At 43.4% G+C, this 18,701-nt stretch overlaps 2 protein-coding genes across 2 annotated transcripts in view; one reads left to right on the plus strand and one right to left on the minus strand.

The window, feature by feature from the left end:
* TEX28 (testis expressed 28) overlaps window positions 1-18,701 on the plus strand; it is a 34,099-nt gene that overhangs the window by 6,393 nt on the left and 9,005 nt on the right. The window contains exons 2-3 of the mRNA XM_089534556.1: window positions 35-117; window positions 3,473-3,583. Coding sequence (XP_089390682.1) covers window positions 35-117; window positions 3,473-3,583 — 194 coding nt within the window. The remainder of the gene's footprint in view (window positions 1-34; window positions 118-3,472; window positions 3,584-18,701) is intronic.
* Window positions 3,276-16,722, minus strand: LOC149322964 (transketolase-like protein 2). Its single transcript, XM_089485478.1, has 14 exons — window positions 16,467-16,722; window positions 14,861-14,978; window positions 13,833-13,946; window positions 12,975-13,072; window positions 12,259-12,450; window positions 12,053-12,180; window positions 11,766-11,959; window positions 10,601-10,765; window positions 10,367-10,523; window positions 9,008-9,138; window positions 6,587-6,670; window positions 5,328-5,424; window positions 5,084-5,203; window positions 3,276-4,102 (listed from the first exon to the last, which is right to left on the minus strand). Exons 1-14 carry the CDS (start codon window positions 16,577-16,579, stop codon window positions 3,930-3,932), a joined length of 1,884 nt encoding a protein of 627 aa, XP_089341604.1. The 5' UTR covers window positions 16,580-16,722; the 3' UTR covers window positions 3,276-3,929.

Below are 18,701 nucleotides of genomic sequence, written 5' to 3' on the forward strand. Positions count from 1 at the left end.
GGGCGGGGCACAAGTTGATTGGCGTAGATGTAAGCCAATGAGAAGGCAACTTTGACTAATAACTGCGACGGGTGTAGAAATCGCCTAGTGTTCCCGCCCCCCCAAAAACACTGTGAGGTGAGGGACTGAGCAATGTGTATTAGCTGGTATTCTCCTCAGAGGAGAAGGTGTGAACCTACAGTGCTTTATAAACAAAGCTTAATAATACAAATAAATAACAAAATCAATAATAAAATAAATAATAATAATAATAATAAATATTAAATATAGATATTTATATTTAATATTTATTATTATTATTAAGCTTTATGTATTAATAATAATAAATTAATAAATTAATTTATTAATAATTTTTATTTCATTATATATCAATAAATGTATTGTTAATATTAAATATAAATATATTTAATATAAATAATAAATTTGTTAATATATATAATTAAATAAATATTATTTAATATAATTAAAATATATTTAATTATAATAATAATAAATATTAAAATTAAATATAAATATTAAATATATGAAATATTAATATTGATATAATTAATATTAATGAAAACATTAAATAATAAAAAATATATTCTCAGGAGGGGGAAAAACAGCCCCGTTAAAATAAATGGTGCCTTTGGAGGAGTTACCTTTATATAATTCATAAACCTCAATGGGAATTATTTATTTATTTATTTATTTATTTATTTATTTATTTATTCTGCCTTTTCCTGTGGGAATCAAGGCGGATTACAACACAAAATATAACAATAAACTATCATAGAAATTCACAATAATCAACAATCCCATCTCCCATAAGGCAGGCTTATCTCCTTTCTCCTTTCCTTTTAGATTTACTGTTCGCACAAGTTCATTCAGTGTGGCATTTTGGAGGCAGCAGCTGCTGCTTATAATGTAGGCAAAGTTTTGTACACAAAATGTCTGCTTTTTCAGCCCAAATAAAAGCAAATAGATGCACAAGACTCTGGAGACCAGGGTTTGAATCCTCTTTTCTCAGCCATGGAAACCCACCTTGGGCAAGTCGCACTCTCTCAGCCTCAGAAGAAGGCAAAGGCAACCCCTCTCTGAACAAACCTTGCCTTCCTGCTCCTCCTATGCCTTCAGGTTGTTAGATTTAGGAGGCAAACGTATCGTGAGGTTTTCTTGGCAAGATTTGTTCAGAGGAGGTTGGCCATTGCTTTCCCTTGAGGCTCAGAGTGTGTGACTTCTTGACCAGGGTCATCCAGTGAATGGTTTCCAACTTCAAACCCAGTGAGTTTCATGGCTGAGCTGGAAATCAAACCCTGGTCTCCAGAGTCATAGGTCCAAAGCACACTGCAGAAATAATCCAGTTTGAGACCACTTTAACAGCCCTGGCTCAGTGCTGGAGAATCCTAGGAACTGGAGTTTATTGTGGCACCAGAGCTCTCTGACAGAGTTGGCTAAATGTCTAACAAAGCTACAGTTCCCAGGGCAGTTAAAGCGGTCTCAAACTGGATTATTTCTGCAGTGTGTTTGAGACCATAGTGTGACACTCAAACCATCACCAACTCCACCACAAAGCCTGTCAAGAGATTTGCAGCCTAGGCAAATTGAAGTCCTCTGCTTGCAATTTCATAAAAGTTATGCCCATATTGCAGTAAACAGAAATACCCTATGGGATCTTTAAGGCTAGCATATTTAGTGTAAGTGACTGCAGGCCACAGCCCAACTTTCACTTGCATGAAGCAGTTACATAAAAGGATACAAAGTCACATAGGCAATATTGTAATGCAGCAGATGAAATAACTTTGTAGTGCTTATGCCTCATTGTTTTTAGTCTTTTAGGATTCTTAATAAAAATCAACCTGCATGCAAAGTAGAAGCAAGAAAGGCTTCTTCCCTAAGGTTTCAGATCTGAAATTTGGCAGCAGAATAGGGGGCAGGCTGGAATGAAAGGAGGTTCAATGTTCAGTTTGGGGACTTAAATTTCATTTTCATGGGAGGCTGAGAATGTGAATATATATATTCAGCATGATGTTGTTGTGTGCCTTCAAGTAATTTTGACATATATAGTGACCCAGTGGGTTTACTTGGTCAAGTGGAGATTCGAACTCTGGTCTCCAGAGTTCTGGTTCAATGCTGGCTCTTTCACTTTCAGTGCAAGGAAAATAAAATTGTAGACAAAAATCTAAGGGTGCATCCAGATTGATTCAAAAGACCAGAAAGTCCCAAATTTTGTTCCTTTTGATTCTGATTTAATTTTTGAAATCTATGCATGTTTTATCCCAGAATATTTTCTGTCAGCTCCCAGCATGATCAGAGACTTTTCATACCAGCTCCTCAGCTTCTAGATACTGTCATGGTTTCCTTCTTTAAAGAAAGACTGAATTGCTAAAATGGGGGGGGGGGGGGAGAGAGGAAGACAGATGGGAGCAGCATATGATAGGCTAGATGGTATGAAGCAGTATATAAATGAAGCTGCTATCAACCTTCTCCAGCCATATGGCTTCTTCTGAGGGGGCCCTTCCTCAAAGCCAAACATGGGAGAACAGTGTCACACAGATACCTACAGTGTGGCAGCTACTCCACTTTAAGTGCAGAAAAGATCCTTCACAACTAAGCATCTGAGGGCATGGCAGGCTTTGGTTGTTTCTCTGCAATGCTATCACCTCAACAGAAAAACAACTGGTATGGTTCTCCAGAGCCCACCGATTCTCTGCTCTAGAGACCTTCTGGCTGCAGCACTTTCCACAACTGGAGGGCAGCTAGTGAGCCTTTCCGGAGCAGAAGTGGTGGACCACTCCTTGCAAGCACAATTCATTGCCTCTTGTACTCCATTGCTCGAAGTGGCTGCTTCCCCATTCTGTCTCATAGGAGAGTCAGATCTATGAGATATACAATCACCATACCCTTTATTTGAATGTCAAAATTCTTCTGGTTAATAGCTAGAGTCAACCTCTAGTGGTAACTGCCTCCTGCAAAATACAGGAATTCAGGAAAAGTAGATGCTACCAGAACACAGAACAGATTCGTGCAAGGACCATCTTTCCCTGGGAAAAAAAACCTTACCATAGCATTATGTTTCCCTGTCAAAAACAGACAATGGGAGGAATAAAACACAATGCTGTCTAGATCTGGATAATAATTCTTCCATATTATGAGGGGACAGGGAGAAACCTAATACAGAGCCCTACCTCTGTGTGCTATCTTGTTCCACTTTCAAATAATGCACTATATTACATATTTGTGTCCATGAACCATTTCCTGCTGTTTCTCTTATTAATGAAATCACTCACAAAGACTACTGCGAAGTTATTTATTGATCTGCTGGCTGCATATTGTTAACAGCAATACAGTACACGTTAAATAGGAAAAATTATCTTGGTCACATTCAGTTCTATGACAACACTGTTGATATTACAAAGAAACAAGAACGTTTTTGTGGGACCCAATTGCACTCTGCACCAAGTACTAATAATGTGTCCATACCTCCTGCTAGGAAACAGCCCAGGGAAAGGTCTACCCAACATGGCCTTGGAATGACAAGCCTGAGAGAGGAAAACCAAGTAGGGTAGGAGCAGGCCCAACAGTAGGTGACAACCAGGATCAGGTAAGACAAGCACTATCTGGTCCACATATATTTGTGGGGAGGCTTTCAGGACCAGTTAATACATAAGTAGATTAAGAATGGTGTAGTAACTGGAGAAAGGGTTTTGGAATGTAACTCAGACTGTTTTTAAAGCTACATTTGCATTCAGAAGAAGGTCAAAGCCCACAGGGGAATGTTAACAGCAGCATGGTTATCAAAATTAAACATGGGAAGTCAGATGATTTCTTAGTCACAAAGCAGTTTGTTGGGTGTTTTGTTACCAGTAAACCAAGCAACTACCACTTTCTCCTCAGAATCCAGTTATCATACGTTTGTGAGCTCATTTACCCCAAACTAGACAACAGTATCAATTGGCAAAGGTGCTCTTCACAGCTGCTACAATGTGCTTTGCACTAATCCCAAACAGATCCAGGAGCTCAGATGGTTTTCCACTCCGTGGTACTCCTGACACAGCCAGGCTGTGGACTAAGATACCAGGTTCTTCGGAGACAGCTGATGCCACAGCATCCCCAATACCTCCTGGAGACAGAAAGAAAAAAATCATTTCAGCTAGGAAACTTTTCCAAAGCATGCTTAATTATTTATATAGCCCCATGAGTATAGACAGTGTTATACAAATACAAGACAATAAAACAGACAGCCTGCCCTCCCTCTTTTTTTTTTTTTAAAAGGAAATATGGGAAATACCAGCATAAAAGCCTATGCAAAACAGTTCCAAAAACAAGACATCCAAATACATATGATCTGAATATACAAAATTTAAAAGCATAATTAAAATGAAATGCCAAAAGGTTTAGAAAACAAAGACATTTTTAATTGAAGTTTAAAAACAGTAACTGATGGAGCAGTCCACAGATGTCTTCCAAGAGCCATAGTACTTCAAACCTCTTTCCTGGATATTCCCAAGAATTCATTTCTTTCTTTTGACTGCAAAATAAAACTTCTTTGGCAGCATTCTCCCTCACAAACTGACTATAAGTATAGGAATATCACTAACACCTTTTCTGGGAGAAAACCGCCAACAAAGACATCAATTATTAACTCAAGATAAACTCCTATGTGGCCTCAGATAAGTAGGGACAAAAGTGGGCACATAGGTTGAGGGACTACAAGGCTTTTTCATTGGCTCATGGGAGTAGGAAGCCAACTGGCAACCATTCATGAGTTAGATTAAACCTGCAGTTTACAAATTAATTTAGTTGACAGGTCAGAACACATACTTTTCTACTTTACATTAATAAAGCACAACCTTTCTATATTATCAACTGTGTTTTTGTAACTGCTGGGTTCTTGACAGAATATGACAACAAATTCCACAAGCGTATGTGTAGCCTCTACAATTAGTAGCTGTGGAAACAAAATCCTTCTGGACAAAAAAGCAAGATAGTACATAATTTATAGGGACTGGTACTCTTCATAAGCATCCTGGTCCATGGTCACAAAACCAATCAGCTTTCCCCACTCCCTTCTGAAAAAAAACACACTGAGTTCCCTACTTACCCTCTTTGTAGTGATCCTCAACAGTAATGATACGGCCCCCAGTGGCTCTGGCATTGGAGATGATGGTGTCAGCATCCAAGGGCTTGATGGTAAAGGGGTCAATCACCCGGATATAAATGTCTAAGAAAAAGAAATGGACTAAGGAAGGATGGAGCAAGGAGCTGCATGGGCAGGAGACAGGGTCAAATCAATACCCTGATATCTAGTTATGCTTGCAGGCTACAAAATTCCAGCAATCCATTACCTTGTTTGGCCAGCTCATCAGCAGCTGCAAGGGCCTCATGGAGTGTAACACCTGCTCCAATAACTGTCACCCTGTCAGCATCATTCTTACGCACAACCTTTAAAAGACATATAAGGCAGAATACATTTGTAGTTCCACCAACATACCACAGGAACAACTTAAAATGAGACAAACAGCCCATTTAGGATATGGCTATTTCATAATATAAAGCAAAATCCCATCTTTGGATTCAAGATCAGACTCAAAGTTGTCCTCGGGAGATAAGCTTTAAGTGAAAACTAAACTACTTTTTAAATTCATGTACTGGGTGTCATCCAATTTATATGCTCAGTTCCAGGGCTTCCTGTTCAATATAAACAAAGAATCACAGGTGCACATAAATCCATGTTCTTTCCCAACTTTACCTACTGCAAAAGCAAAATGTTATGAATGCCTTATATTTTTTGCTGCTTAGCAGGATTTTATGCTGAAGACCAGGGCAGCATTTGAGAAAACAAATATATTTATTTAGGATTTATTTGGCTCAAGCAAAATATTCTTTATGCTGTCCAAAGCACTGTACAAAAGCCCCATTTAGGTCACACCCTATTTCAGAGTCTGCTTGAAGGCAACCTAAGATTCTTCTCCAGACACAAGATCCTATGCCTTATCTCTACAGCTGGAAACATCAGAAACCTGACTCCATGCTTAGCTGAAAAGATCTAATGCCTGTGGAATGCCTTTGGCCTCTCTTAAGTAATTTCATGGTTATGTGTCCAAGTAATGTCAGTCCTCTGCCATCTAGTGGTAGACACATATGTCAAGAATACTCACTCCTGTGTACTCTTTTTGGCCTGAATTTGGAGGACTGGCCAACAAGACTGTCTAGTAGACTTGGCTATAAAGTAAAATCATTTATACTGTTCATAAGAGTCAACAACACTGGCCCTAGATATCTGTCAGTGCCTAGCATCTGACAAGTAAGATTTTGTTGGGCCCATGCTCTAAGTAAGGGTGTGTTCAGAATAATGAACACATTAGCCCAGCTTAGCCCAGTGATGCCACACTTTTTCATGTATGTTTTGGGTCACTGCATTTCAAAAATCAAAAGTCAAAGCTTCTTCCACCATCTCTATGGACCAGAATATTTCACACCAAGGATCTATTCTTTATATGTTATGCATCTCTAATTCCAATTCCAGAGCAAAGCTGGAGAAACCTATTTCTTCAAGTTCTAATGCTCAACTGTTTCTTGTATGGAAGAGGCTATAGCCCTTTACCTTGGCATGGCCAATCTCAAATTTTTCTTCCTGGGAGTATAGAATGGGAGTCTCTGGACGGCTGGTTCGAATGAAACATATCCCCTGAGGAGCAAAAATACACAGTTCAAAGGAAAAGAGACAGCAGAGCACCAAAAATAGCACAATTTCCCATGGTACCGCACATTCTACAGCACAGGAGGTCACACATTAAGTTCAAAGGGCTCTGTAAACACCAGAATTATTTGGAAATAGGAGGTTACCTAGAAGGCACAGTAGAATAATATGCTTCAAGTAGCGTTCACTTAAAGCAGGGGTAGGCAACCTTTTTGAGCCGGGGGCCGGGTTTCTGTCCCTCAGACAACTGGGGGGCCGAAGCCGGGGGGGGTGGAGCTTCCACCCTCCGGGGGCGGTGCCACACACTGGGGGTGGAGCTTCCACCCTCCAGGGGCGGGGCCAGTGCTGGAGGCCTCGCCCTCTTTCCGGGCCCCTGACGGGCCCCAGGCCCTGTCAGGGGCCCGCAAAAAAGCCAACGGCGGGCACCAGCACTAGAGGCCTGGCCCTCTTTGCCAGACCTGCCACCCCCCATCTCACATTCATTCTCTTTTCTTCCTCCCTTTTCCTTCTTCCATCTCCTTTTCTCATTCTCCCACTTCCTTCCCTCACTCCCACTCTTTTTCCTTCCATCCGTCTCTCTCTTCCTCCCTTTTCCTTATTCTTCCCTTTCTATTTCCCTTTCACCTTCTTACTACCCTTCCATGCCTTTCTTCCTCCATTTCCTTTATTCCCCCTCTCTCACTCTCCCTTTTACTCTTTCTTTCTTTCCTTCCATTCATCTTTCTTCCTTTATTTCCTTTCTTCCTTCCCTCCATTCCACCTCTTCCTTTATTTCCCTCTCCCTTTCTCTTCCTCTTTCCTTCTTCCTTCCCTCCCTCCTGTCTTCCTAGCTCCCTTCCCTTCCCCCCATCTCTCTCTCCACACCTCTTTCCTTCCTTCCTTCTTTCCCTTCCTGCTGGAGGCAGAGGTCCATCCCTTCTTCCTTCCCATCTCCCCTTCTCTTTCTCCTTCCTTCCTTCCCTATGTCTCCCTTCACATCCCCCTTTCCCTCATGTCTGTCTTCCTCCCTCCCTTCCCCATCTCTCCCTCCACACATCTTTCAATCCTTCTCGCCTTCATTTCCCCCTTCCTTTCTTCTTTCTTCCTGGCTCTCTTCTCTTCATCTCTACCTCCACACAGCTCTTTCTTTCTTTCTTTCTTTCTTTCTTTCTTTCTTTCTTTCCCTTCCACTCTGTCTCCTTCTTTTCATCTCTTTCCTTCTTTCCACCCATCTCTCTCTTCCTTTTCCTTCCCCCTCCCTTTCTCATTCTCCCCTTTCCCTTTCTCTCCCTCCCTCCACCTCTCTTCCTTCCTTTCTTTCCTTCCATCCGTCTCTCTCTTCCTTTTCCTCCCACCCTTCCTTTCTCATTCTCCCTTCTCCCCATCTCTCCCTCCACACCTCTTTCTTTCCTTCCCTCCTTTCCACTCTCCTTCCTTCCATCTCTTCTTCTTTCCCTATCTTTCTCCCTTTCTTTCTCTCCCTTCCACTCTCTCTCCTTCCTTCCTTCCTTCCTATCCTCACTTCCCTCACCTGCTGGAGGCAGAGGTCCAGGAAGGAGGAGGCCAGCGGCTCCCCAAAGGCCCCGCCCGCTCGTGTGAGAGACCTTCGGCCTCTCGCGCGAGCGGCCGCTTGCGCGACAGGGAGGAGGCCGGCGCCCCCCCAAAGGCCCCACCCGCTCGCGCGAGAGACCAAAGAGAGCGGCGCCTTTGGCTTTTCGCGCGAGCGAGCGGCGCCTTTGGCTTCTGGCGCGAGCCACTGCTCGCGCGAGAAGGAAGAGGCCAGCGGCCCCCCCAAAGGCCCCATCCGCTCGCGCGAGAGACCTTTGGCCTCTCGCGCGAGCGAGCGGCTCGCGCGAGAAGGAAGAGGCCAGCGGCCCCACCCGCTCGCGCGAGCGAGCAGCACCTTTGGCTTCTCGCGCGAGCAGCGGCTCGCGCGAGAGGGAGGAGGCTGGCGCCCCCCCAAGGGCCTGGTGCTGCCGCCGATTGCCGCCGTGGCGGCAGCACCGGCCGCGGGCCGGTCCCCTGGCCTTGGCGGGCCGCATGTGGCCCGCGGGCCAGGGGTTGCCGACCCCTGACTTAAAGCATTTTTAATGAGGCTATTGATCACAAAGTGGTACTCAAATAGAAAAGCAAGAAACAAATAAAAAATGTCACATTAGCAGCTACACAGGATAAATTGAGAAGCCGCTCTCAAATGTGTAGTGTCTTTATCTTTTTTGGAAGGCAGAGAAACAGTCTTAATCTTGTAAGCCGCCTCGATTGCATTTTGTAGAGAGGTGGGATATAAATAAATATTATAATTATTATAATTATAATAATAATTATTATTATTATTGATCCACATACCTTGGTATTGGCCGCCAAACAGACTGCATGTTCAGTGGAAACAGCATCACTTGGGTAGAATACAGTGCATCCTGGAATGGTTCTGAACATAGCTATATCTTCTAAGGCCATCTGAGAGGGCCCATCCTCACCTAGTGAGGCAGACCAAGGAAGAGAGAACCATATAACTCATCTGCCATATAAATTCAAAAGCTATGCTAGGCACTCAAGAACATCAGATGTGTTCCTCAGTTATTTTATTATTGTTGCCATACGTTAGTCAATTCCAACCTATGGCAACCCTGTCATAGGATTTTCTTGGCAAGTTTTTTCAGAGGTGGTTTGCCAAAGCCTTCCTCTGAGGCTGAGTGTGTGTGATATGCCCAAGGTCAGCTAAGGGATCTCCATGGCTGAGCAGAGATTTGAACTCTGGTCTCTCACTTGAATCACTATACCACACTGGTACAAAGTAGAAAAGTTCTTCAAATGCTAATAACTGATAAATATAAAGCATTCTATACCTTCCACAGTCATGATGATAATCATGTGACTTTCCAGATGTTGGTGGATATTTCCCATCATCCTTCATAAGTGGATGTGTTTGGCCAGGGCTATGGGACTTGAGAGTCCAAAAACAAGTGCATCCCTGAGGAAATGTGGGCCCCCTATTTTTAAAAGATGGCTTGCCCTTGAAGTAGTACAGATCATTATACCATCTCATTCTGGCCTGAGAAGAGAACTGACATCACTGGTCAGCATTCCCATGCTATCTATCATTCTAATTTGTTCTTATGTGCCTTCAAACCCACTACAACTCATGACAACTCTCCCATCAGGTTTTCTTGGCAATATTTCAGAGGAGTTTTGCTATTGCCTTTCTCTGTACCTGAGAAAATGAGATTTGCCATAGGCCACCCAGTGGGTTTCCATGGCTAAGTGGGGATTTGAACCCTGGTAGCCTGGAGTCCTAGTCCAACATGGAAACCAATCCTTTTACCTCTTAATATTAAGGAGGTAAAGATGCTATGCAGCTTGTACAATACAGGATTTATTTTAAGAATCCAAAGCCAATTTTCCAGAAATATGCTTCGGCTCCATGCAGATTTACCCTACATGGTGGCTCAACTAGGTAGTTTAGACTAGTGCCCCTCAGGCTATCAGCCCAAGCTGACTACTTCTGTACATGCAGGAGAGCCATTTGATACCATGAAAGGGGATAGGACAGGAAATGAAGTAGAAAATCTCAGCATACATAAACCTGGATAGGGGGATGCAAGGTAGGATTTTCTGAAAGTTACAAGGACTGCAAAAACAGTCTTGAGGGACTGAATGCCAACTTTGCAATAAACAATATAACACAAGCTTGCAGCCAATACATACCAATAGAAACTCCAGAGTGAGAGCCACAAAGCTTTATATTTCCTTGGGAAATGGCACCCATCCTGATATGGTCAAATGCCCGGGTAAAAAAGGCAGCAAAGGTGCTGGCAAATGCAATGGTGCGTTTCCGAGCAGCACAACCTAGGGCTACACTGACCTGAAGAACAAGAGAAAGTGTTCTTTAAAAAAAAATCACTAGAGACCCACAAAGCAATTTCACATTTTGAGACTCACCATGTTCTGCTCAGCAATAAAACACTCTATATAGCGTTCAGGATGGGCCTGCTTGAAGAGCTCAGTGAAAGTAGAGTTCTTAGTGTCACCATCCAAGGCTATCACATGGGAGTTAGCATTTCCTAGCTTAGCCAGTGCTAAACCATAGGCTTTTCGGGTGGCCACCTGAAAAAAAAAGGGGGGGGGGGAGAAAGGAGGTGAGTTTCAATCCACTATATGACACCTGTAATTTGCCACAAACCAAAGGGACACTCTTAGTTCAAAAGGTGAAGATTGTACTTCTTCATAATTCCCTCCCTTTTTATACTTTTCCCATGCTAAACTTGGAAATATTCTTTATTTTTCTTAACTAGAAAAGGACTAAAACAACTTCCCAAATAATCCAGTTCAAGTTACATGTGAGAATACCTCAAGTCTTTATCAAATTGCTATTGGGTGGGTGGAATGGAAGGAAAAAAAGATGTAAGAACAGTTACTCTCTCTCTTTTGAATTCAATATACACATTTGTTGTTATGCACATTTTTTCCTGACTTGCATAAAACATACTTAATTTGCAAATTTAAATTGGGAGGGGTTTGTTATCAGAAGGGAATCATGAAGATATGGCTGGGAAGAGACCTCATGTGATTGAGCAATTTTTTTGGGTCCCAGGATAATTTTGGGATTCACACTAATTGTCAAAACACCAACACCAAGAAATAGAGGTCTGCTGCTGTGTACTGAACAATACAGAGGGTCCTAAAATCGATTTTAAAAGTGAACAGCTGTTCCTAGAGGTTTCCAGAACAAGCCATTCACACCCCTGTTTCTGGCCAAAATGAAAATGGCTTTCCAGCAACTCTGGAGGGATCAGGGTTATAAAAACAACCCTGGGAATGGAGCATGGAAGGCAAAATATTGAATGGTTATCCTTCCTCTTTCCAACCAAAGCACCCAAAACCCATGTTTTCTACAATGAGAAGTAGAATAAACAAGAATAGTTATTTCTTGTTATTAAAAAAAATAAGTATCAAAGCTGGGATTTGGGGAGCTCTGTGTTGTATGCAAGCAATGACAAAGATTCTCTGACAAAGCTGCAAATCAAAGTTAAAATGATACATGTGAGACTAATGATGAGAATCTGGATCAACTGCTAGTGTGGAAAGAAGAACACTGATGTAATACCTTTTCCCCAATTTTGAAGGCAGGTGGAGAGGGCATCCTGATATTCATGCAATTGACTTCTGGCACATCTTGTGCAGGTGGTTGGATAGGCAAGACTTTATTAGTCTCAATTTGGCTCTGAATAGAGTTGATGATAGACTCCACTTTGTCCTTTGGCATAGGCTTTCCATGCCAGTTGTCAGCATCTTCCACACCTGAAACAAAGAACATTTAGTAAATACCATCCAGCAACTGGAATGACACTGCATTACAACTCCCCACACTCATGACAAGAGACCCATATTCACCTGGGATTCCTCGCCCTTTGAATGTTTTGGCCACTATAGCTGTAGGCTTCCCCTTCTGCTGACTTGCTTGCCACAGAGCCCGACACAGTTCTTCAACATCATGACCATCTACGACATAGGTGTTCCACCTAGCAGAAGAGGAGATGTTTGCCATTAGCAGTAGGCTCCTTGCTAGAACAAGGACAAAAGCTGCTGGCAACACTTACCCAAAGGCTTCACAACGCTTGCGATAGACATCAATGTCATGCTTTAATGGTGCTGCTTCACTCTGCCCCAGCCGGTTGACATCAAAAATGGCCACCAGATTGTCCAGTTGGTAATGAGATCCAAACTGCAGGGCTTCCCATACAGAGCCCTCCGAGGATTCACCATCACCCAACAAGCAATACACTCGGTAACTGAGAAAGAATAAACCACATCAGTAAAGCAATGGAAAGGGAAAAAATATGTCTCGCACAACCCATCTTTTGGCTTTCCTTAATACTCCTGAACTTTGTGTGAGGTTCAAAACAAGAAGTGGGCAATGCTTACTACCCATAAAGCAACAGGCTCCATTGTGTACTTTGCATCTGTAGAAGTGTGGCCCATGGGATTCATGTGACCCACAGGTCATTTGAGGCCTGCAAGGGGTTACCCCATTTTTAATTTTTTTAAATTAAAATTTCCCTCCATCTCTTGATGATAGGGGGCATTTCCCCCAAGTTTTGACAGGCTGTTTTAGGTCTAGGAAAAGCCTTATTGAACCAGGAACTTTAAAACATCGAGGTATGTGTGGGGTATATTTAGTTTAAAAAAAATTAAAGTTTAAAAACATATATATTTGGGGGAATGGCCCTCCAAGTCCTGCTGAGGGCCTGCATGCCCCCCCACCCCGCCCTCTGAGAATTATCTGCTGTTCGCAGATTTGTCATTAACATCTCACCTGGCTTTATCAAAGTATTTTCCTGTATAGGCCATTCCACAGGCAGCTCCTAGGCCCTGTCCCAGTGAACCAGTGGCCACATCCACAAAAGGCAGCCTCTGTTAAGCCGAGAGAGAAAGAGCAACTGAGTGAGTTGGAACAGAGAATGAACACCATCGTACATTAGCCATTACAGACAGATTAGACTTAAAGAAATGTGTTGTTTGTCCTCTACAGATTAAGACTCAATTCACATCTCTTTCCATATGAACACAAAGAGAACATTTTGGTATGCAACCTGAGCAACACAGAGATGTACCTATCTAAGTAACTACAGTAGTTCAATATTCAAGGTCTATTATTGCAACATTAGCTAGTCAACAAAGTAATTTTGCAGAGTAGAACAAGGCCTATTTCACCCACTGACTATGATTCTTTATCACTGAACCACCACAATGCAGAAGAAAAATAAGACTGTTCTGGCAACCCTGGCAGTCTACCAATAATTTGTATGTGTCAGTTGCTCACCATGAGTAAGCAATTATCAGCACTGCTATGGCATTTATATTCAACTTTCCTGCTACTCAGTGATCTTAAAAATAACTTACTGCCATCAAAAATATACTCAACTAATATACAAAATATACAAAACAAGATTGTTAATAAGATTAATACCCCTATTATAAACTGCAACCAAGCATTAAGTCAAACGATGTATTCACGAATCATAGCATCTAGCAGTAATTTTCTTTTCTATGTGCATTTCATCCAGGATCATTCCAAGACAGTAGTGAAACATAACACAACCCTGTAGATGACCGGCAGGGTAACAAGTTGTTTGGCACAAATAGGAAACGCTGCTCTACAAAAAGCACTTACTGGAGTTGGGTGGCCTTCCAAATCACAGTTTATTTTTCTCAAATTCAGAAGTTCTGGCTCTTTGATATAACCAGCTTCAGCCCATGCAGCATACAGCACAGGTGCAGCATGGCCCTGTTGCAAGAAACAAAGCAGGTATCAATGCCAAAGAGAGTTTAGCTCAGGAGGTGGATTCTACATGTAACCCCTCCCCAAGACAGCGTTGGCAACCTCCACACTACCCTGTACTGCGCCCTTTTTTTCTGGCAAAAAGAGAGAATGAACTCTTCTGGGCACCTTGAGGAGTAGAAGGTCACCTTCTGTGCCATCCACTAATGTCACACATTGGTTAACATAAAAAAAATTTTTTTTTAACAGCAAAAATGGATTTCCAAATTTCATTTGGGGGGCATTTTTAGCAATCCATGTGGCCCCCAGTCCCACCAGAGTTGTCTACCGCAGTCTACATATGGGAGGCCCTCCACTTTTGCTGGGGTTAAGGGCACAGGACACTGGTGAAAGAGGGGTAAATGCAAATAAAAAACACAATCTTTTTACCTGAGAAGACACCACTCTAGCAATCTCTAAATCCTTCAGAGCAACTCTATGGCCATCATCTGCTAGACATTGACCACAGAATTGTGCTGGAGGACCTACAAATGCTTAGAAATGTGTTGTCTCTAGGAATCTCTATGTCCTCCGGTGTGACTTTTGGCAGAGGTTGACCAGAGTCATGCTGGAAGACCTAAATATTCATAGAGAGAACATATTAATCAAATTCATGAATAATCAAATCTGTAGTTTCCAGGACCACTACCTAAGGTGTGAGTGTTTTAGGCCAAATGGGATAAGAAAACCAGCCAAACTCTCTGCAGTGCTTGGTTTTTTAGGTCCCAAACGACCTCCTCTCAGTCTCAAGAATTTGAAACTTATTCAAAATTTGCTCCAGTGGACACGCTGGCTGGGTTGTGCTGGTCCAAAAACAATTCATGTTTCCAGGCTCTGCCCCCCCTCCCTCACAGAGAGAAAGAATGCACCAGAATACACACCTTGGAGAGCACAAAGCGGTCATTGCTGGGGTGGCCTGGCTCCTGGGGCCTGTAGCGCATGGTGTGAAAGAAGAGGACGGACATGATCTCTGCAGCACTGCAGCATGATGTGGGGTGGCTACAGAGAAAGAAGGCAAACAAGCAAAGGGCAATCCATGAGAACAGTAACAGGGGAGAGTAACTCAGAGGGGAGAGACCAAAGAGTGAAGGTTGGAGACACACAGGCATCCATCCACCCTCAACCTACAGCATCAAGCTTGGTGGAAAAAGATCCCTGAATTCATAGCAAAGCAGCAAACAAGACCCTCATATAGCTGGGGGTTGTTAAACACTTTCACAAAGTGCCTGACACTTTGAATGACCAAGTCAGGGAAGGGTCACACCAGGGTGATCAGCTGTCCTTCTTTTCCTGGGCATGTCTTACATTTCAGCCTTTCTGTCCAGGAGGAATTCCACAATGCCCTTCATTTTGAGTATGACTAAGAAGCATCAATGTAAAGTTGAAGGCCTTCATGGCTGGCATCCATCAATTTTTGTGGGTTTGTTGAGCTATGTGGTCATGCTCTAGAAGAGTTTCTTCCTGACGTTCCACCAGCATCTGTGGCTGGCATCTATAGACTTCTACAGAAGTCTATATATACTGTTGGTTGGGAGGAGGTGATTTCCATGTTAATCTGCGTATTGTTCTGTTGGTGAATGGCAAGGCCCACAGGAGATAGATATATATCACACACATACATACACCCTATCTTTTCCATGCCAACATTTTCTGAAGATGCCAGTCACAGATGCTGGCGAAACGTCAGGAATAAACTCTTCCAGATTGTGGCCACATAGCCCAAAAAACCCACAAAAAAACTAAGCATCAATGTATATTTATAGTGGTATTTTTAGCTTTTATTCTGTAATATCCTACTTCCCCCCCCCCCTTGAATGTCCACTATTTTGCGATGCCTTGTCCTCCTTTGCAGTGATGGCATCTGGCCACCCTGGGTCACAGCCTCCCAGCCTGCCCAGGGATCATGGGAGGAAGAGTGGGCCTTTCCAATGAACACCCTGGGAAGGGATTACACCTCTGGTCTCTGTGGTGTAGAGGTCTGAGTGTCGGATGAAGACTCTGGAGACCAGGGTCTGATTCCCTGTTGGGGTGACCTTGGGCAAGTCACACCCTCTCAGCCTCAGAGGATGGCCATGGCAAACCCCCTCTGAAGAAACATGCCAAGAAAATCCTACATCAAAAATGACTTGTTGGTGTTCTGACTCATGGCGACCTTAAAGCAAACCCATCATTGGGCTTTCGTTGGCAAATTTCTTCAGAAGGGGGTTTGCCATGGCCACCCTCTGAGGCTGAGAGAGTGTGACATGCCCATCCAGAATCAAATGCCCCCAAACCCAGCTCCAGTGCTACTCCAGACCCCAAAGACCACTGCCCTCCCTCCAACCCCTCCCAACTACAGAGATCTCCAGGTTCCTCCATGCCACACGCCCTCCGTTTACTCCAAAGGACCCACGTGTGTGTTGGCACAGGGAGGGATGCATGCCCTCTTCTTTTTGCAGTCCTGCAGGAAAGGAAAGAGGAGAGGGCAAGGGACCCATCTATCTATACCCGGAGTTGGAGGCGCAGGTGGCGCGGATGGAGTGGATCCGGAGCCGGTTGGCGACGTCGCGCAGGGCCTGGAGGCTCTTTTCCTCCGGTTTGGGAAAGCTGCTGCTGGCCATGTTGGATCCTGCTGCAGCGGAGCCTGCCTCGCTAGCCTTTGATCCGGGCTCTGGGCGCCAGAGGAAGTGAGATCAGAGCGAGCACGTGGGGGAACAGAGGAGGATCAGCCCAGCCAAGGTCCAGGAAGAAGAAGAAGAACAAGGACAAGAGCAAGAAGCAAAGCATGCAAATGCAGATCGGCTGCGCTTGGGCCCTGTCTGCTCACATGATGCTTGTTTGCCTGCCTTCCTTCCTGTCTGCCTTTGCCCCTCTGGCTCTTGCTAGCCAGCCACTCCTGGAGAGATAACCCTGTTTGGCACCGCTTTAACTCTTTCTGGCTCAAGGCTATGGAATTCTGGGACTTGGAGTTTGTTGTGGGGCGCTTATGTAGATTTTCTCCCCAAATGGGATATGCTGTTTCCTTTGTAGCAAGTGTCATTCCTCCCTCTCCAGCAACGCATCATGGATACTTTTCCAACCCTCATATAAACTGGCCACTCTGCTTACTCAGTAGGCAATAAATGCCACTGTGCTCATTGATATGTTAATAAATATGCACAAGTTTGGATCTGCAAGAGCAACGAAATCCACCTGGGGAAGCTGGATACCAGCCCCACAACATCAGGCAGCTGGGAATGTGGGGAATGCCTCTTCCACTTGCTCAGGGCAGCTGATAAGGCCTGGCTCTGGAGGCTTGGCACAGCATGAGGGGAAGGGGACCGCTGGCAGGTGGCCCAGAGTGTCCCTTTGCCAGGAGACTTGACTGACAACTGCAAGGGACGGCAAGACAGCATGGCACAAGTGCATTTGTACATTCCAGTCCCGGAGCGTGAGGGGAAAGATGCAGCAGCTCCCCGTCTGCAACCTGCCATCTTTTTATCTTCCTCTGTGACAATAAGACCCAACGTCCCTCTTGAGTTGGAATACAAAAGCATGGGCCCTTGTATCTGCTGGGGTTTGTTTCCAGGACACACACTCTCAGTGGAAACTAAAATCTATAGATGCTGAATTCCCATTAAGTACAGTGGCATAGTAAAACACTGTCCCTTCTAGACAATGGCAAAATCAAGGGTATCTTTTTGGAATTTGTATTTTAAAAATATTTCCAAGCCATGGATGTTCAAATCCATGAATAAGCAATCTGTGCATACAGAGTGTCAAGCAAATAGGGTTTTGTTCCCACACCTCTCCCTGGGACCTTGTGTGTAAAAGCTGCCCCTAACTACCATAACTCAGGAGAGGACTCTAGTTACTCTCTGGCGATGAATGATGGCGAGCCATTAAGAGTGGCAGGAGAACACCACTGGATCTGTCATGCCAGAAAGTTCTCAAGTGCCACCAGTATCCTTGGAAAGTGCAGAAACTGAGAAAAAGCCTTACTGAATGATACTATGGTTCACTTGCACAGCATCCATCATTTCAGTTCAGTAACACTTTTTAATGGACTGTGATCTTTGCTCTTTAGTGGAAGAGGGGACAATGGTTAAGGTCTTATTACTCTGTTCTAGCAAAAACACCAAAGAGTTTTATGGCAGTTTAAAGACTTTGGCATAATGGTTTTGTGACTGCAGACCTCTTCAGATGTATTGAGTATTGCCTTAGCTGGCAAATATTTATTTATTTATTTATTTATTTATTTATTTATTTATTTAAAAGTATTTCTGTATTTTCTCCCAGCACACAAGCCCTCCTGAGGCTATGAACAAATAAAAACCAATTAAAACAATACAAAGATAAAAAACATTTTAAAATGCATTAAAATATTATTTTAAACCCCCTTAAAAGCAGTCTATAATCAATCCTAGAATCCAGTTTTGAAACAGTTAAAACAGGAATTTCAAGCATTGAGTGCCATGTGGAACAGTGTTGTTTTAAGTGCCTACAAGATGCTTAAAAGAGATGGGGCAGCCTAATGTCCAGTTTGAAAATTGAGAAATAGAAAATTGAAACAGTCAAAGATTTCTTGTACCTGGGATCAAACATCAGCCAGAATGGAGACTGCAGTCAAGCGATAAGAAGACTAGGAATGGGAAGGGCAGCCATGAAAGAGCTAGAGACTATCCTAAAGAGTAAAGATGTACAACTGACAAAATAATAGATGTGTTGGAAAGTTGGAATCGTCCAAGCCATCGTATTCCCCGT

Source organism: Sceloporus occidentalis, unplaced genomic scaffold, assembly GCF_023333645.1.
Source record: "Sceloporus occidentalis isolate IW3139 unplaced genomic scaffold, rSceOcc1.0.p SCAF_1, whole genome shotgun sequence".
Taxonomy (NCBI): domain Eukaryota; kingdom Metazoa; phylum Chordata; class Lepidosauria; order Squamata; family Phrynosomatidae; genus Sceloporus; species Sceloporus occidentalis.

Excerpts from the sequence above, each read along its gene's own strand:
- LOC149322964 (XM_089485478.1), bottom strand. The coding sequence starts at position 16,579 with ATGGCCAGCAGCAGCTTTCCCAAACCGGAGGAAAAGAGCCTCCAGGCC. Across the intron at positions 6,671-9,007 it reads GTTTGGCGGCCAATACCAAG|GGGATATGTTTCATTCGAAC; the intron begins GTATGTGGATCA and ends TTTGCTCCTCAG. Across the intron at positions 5,425-6,586 it reads TTGAGATTGGCCATGCCAAG|GTTGTGCGTAAGAATGATGC; the intron begins GTAAAGGGCTAT and ends TGTCTTTTAAAG.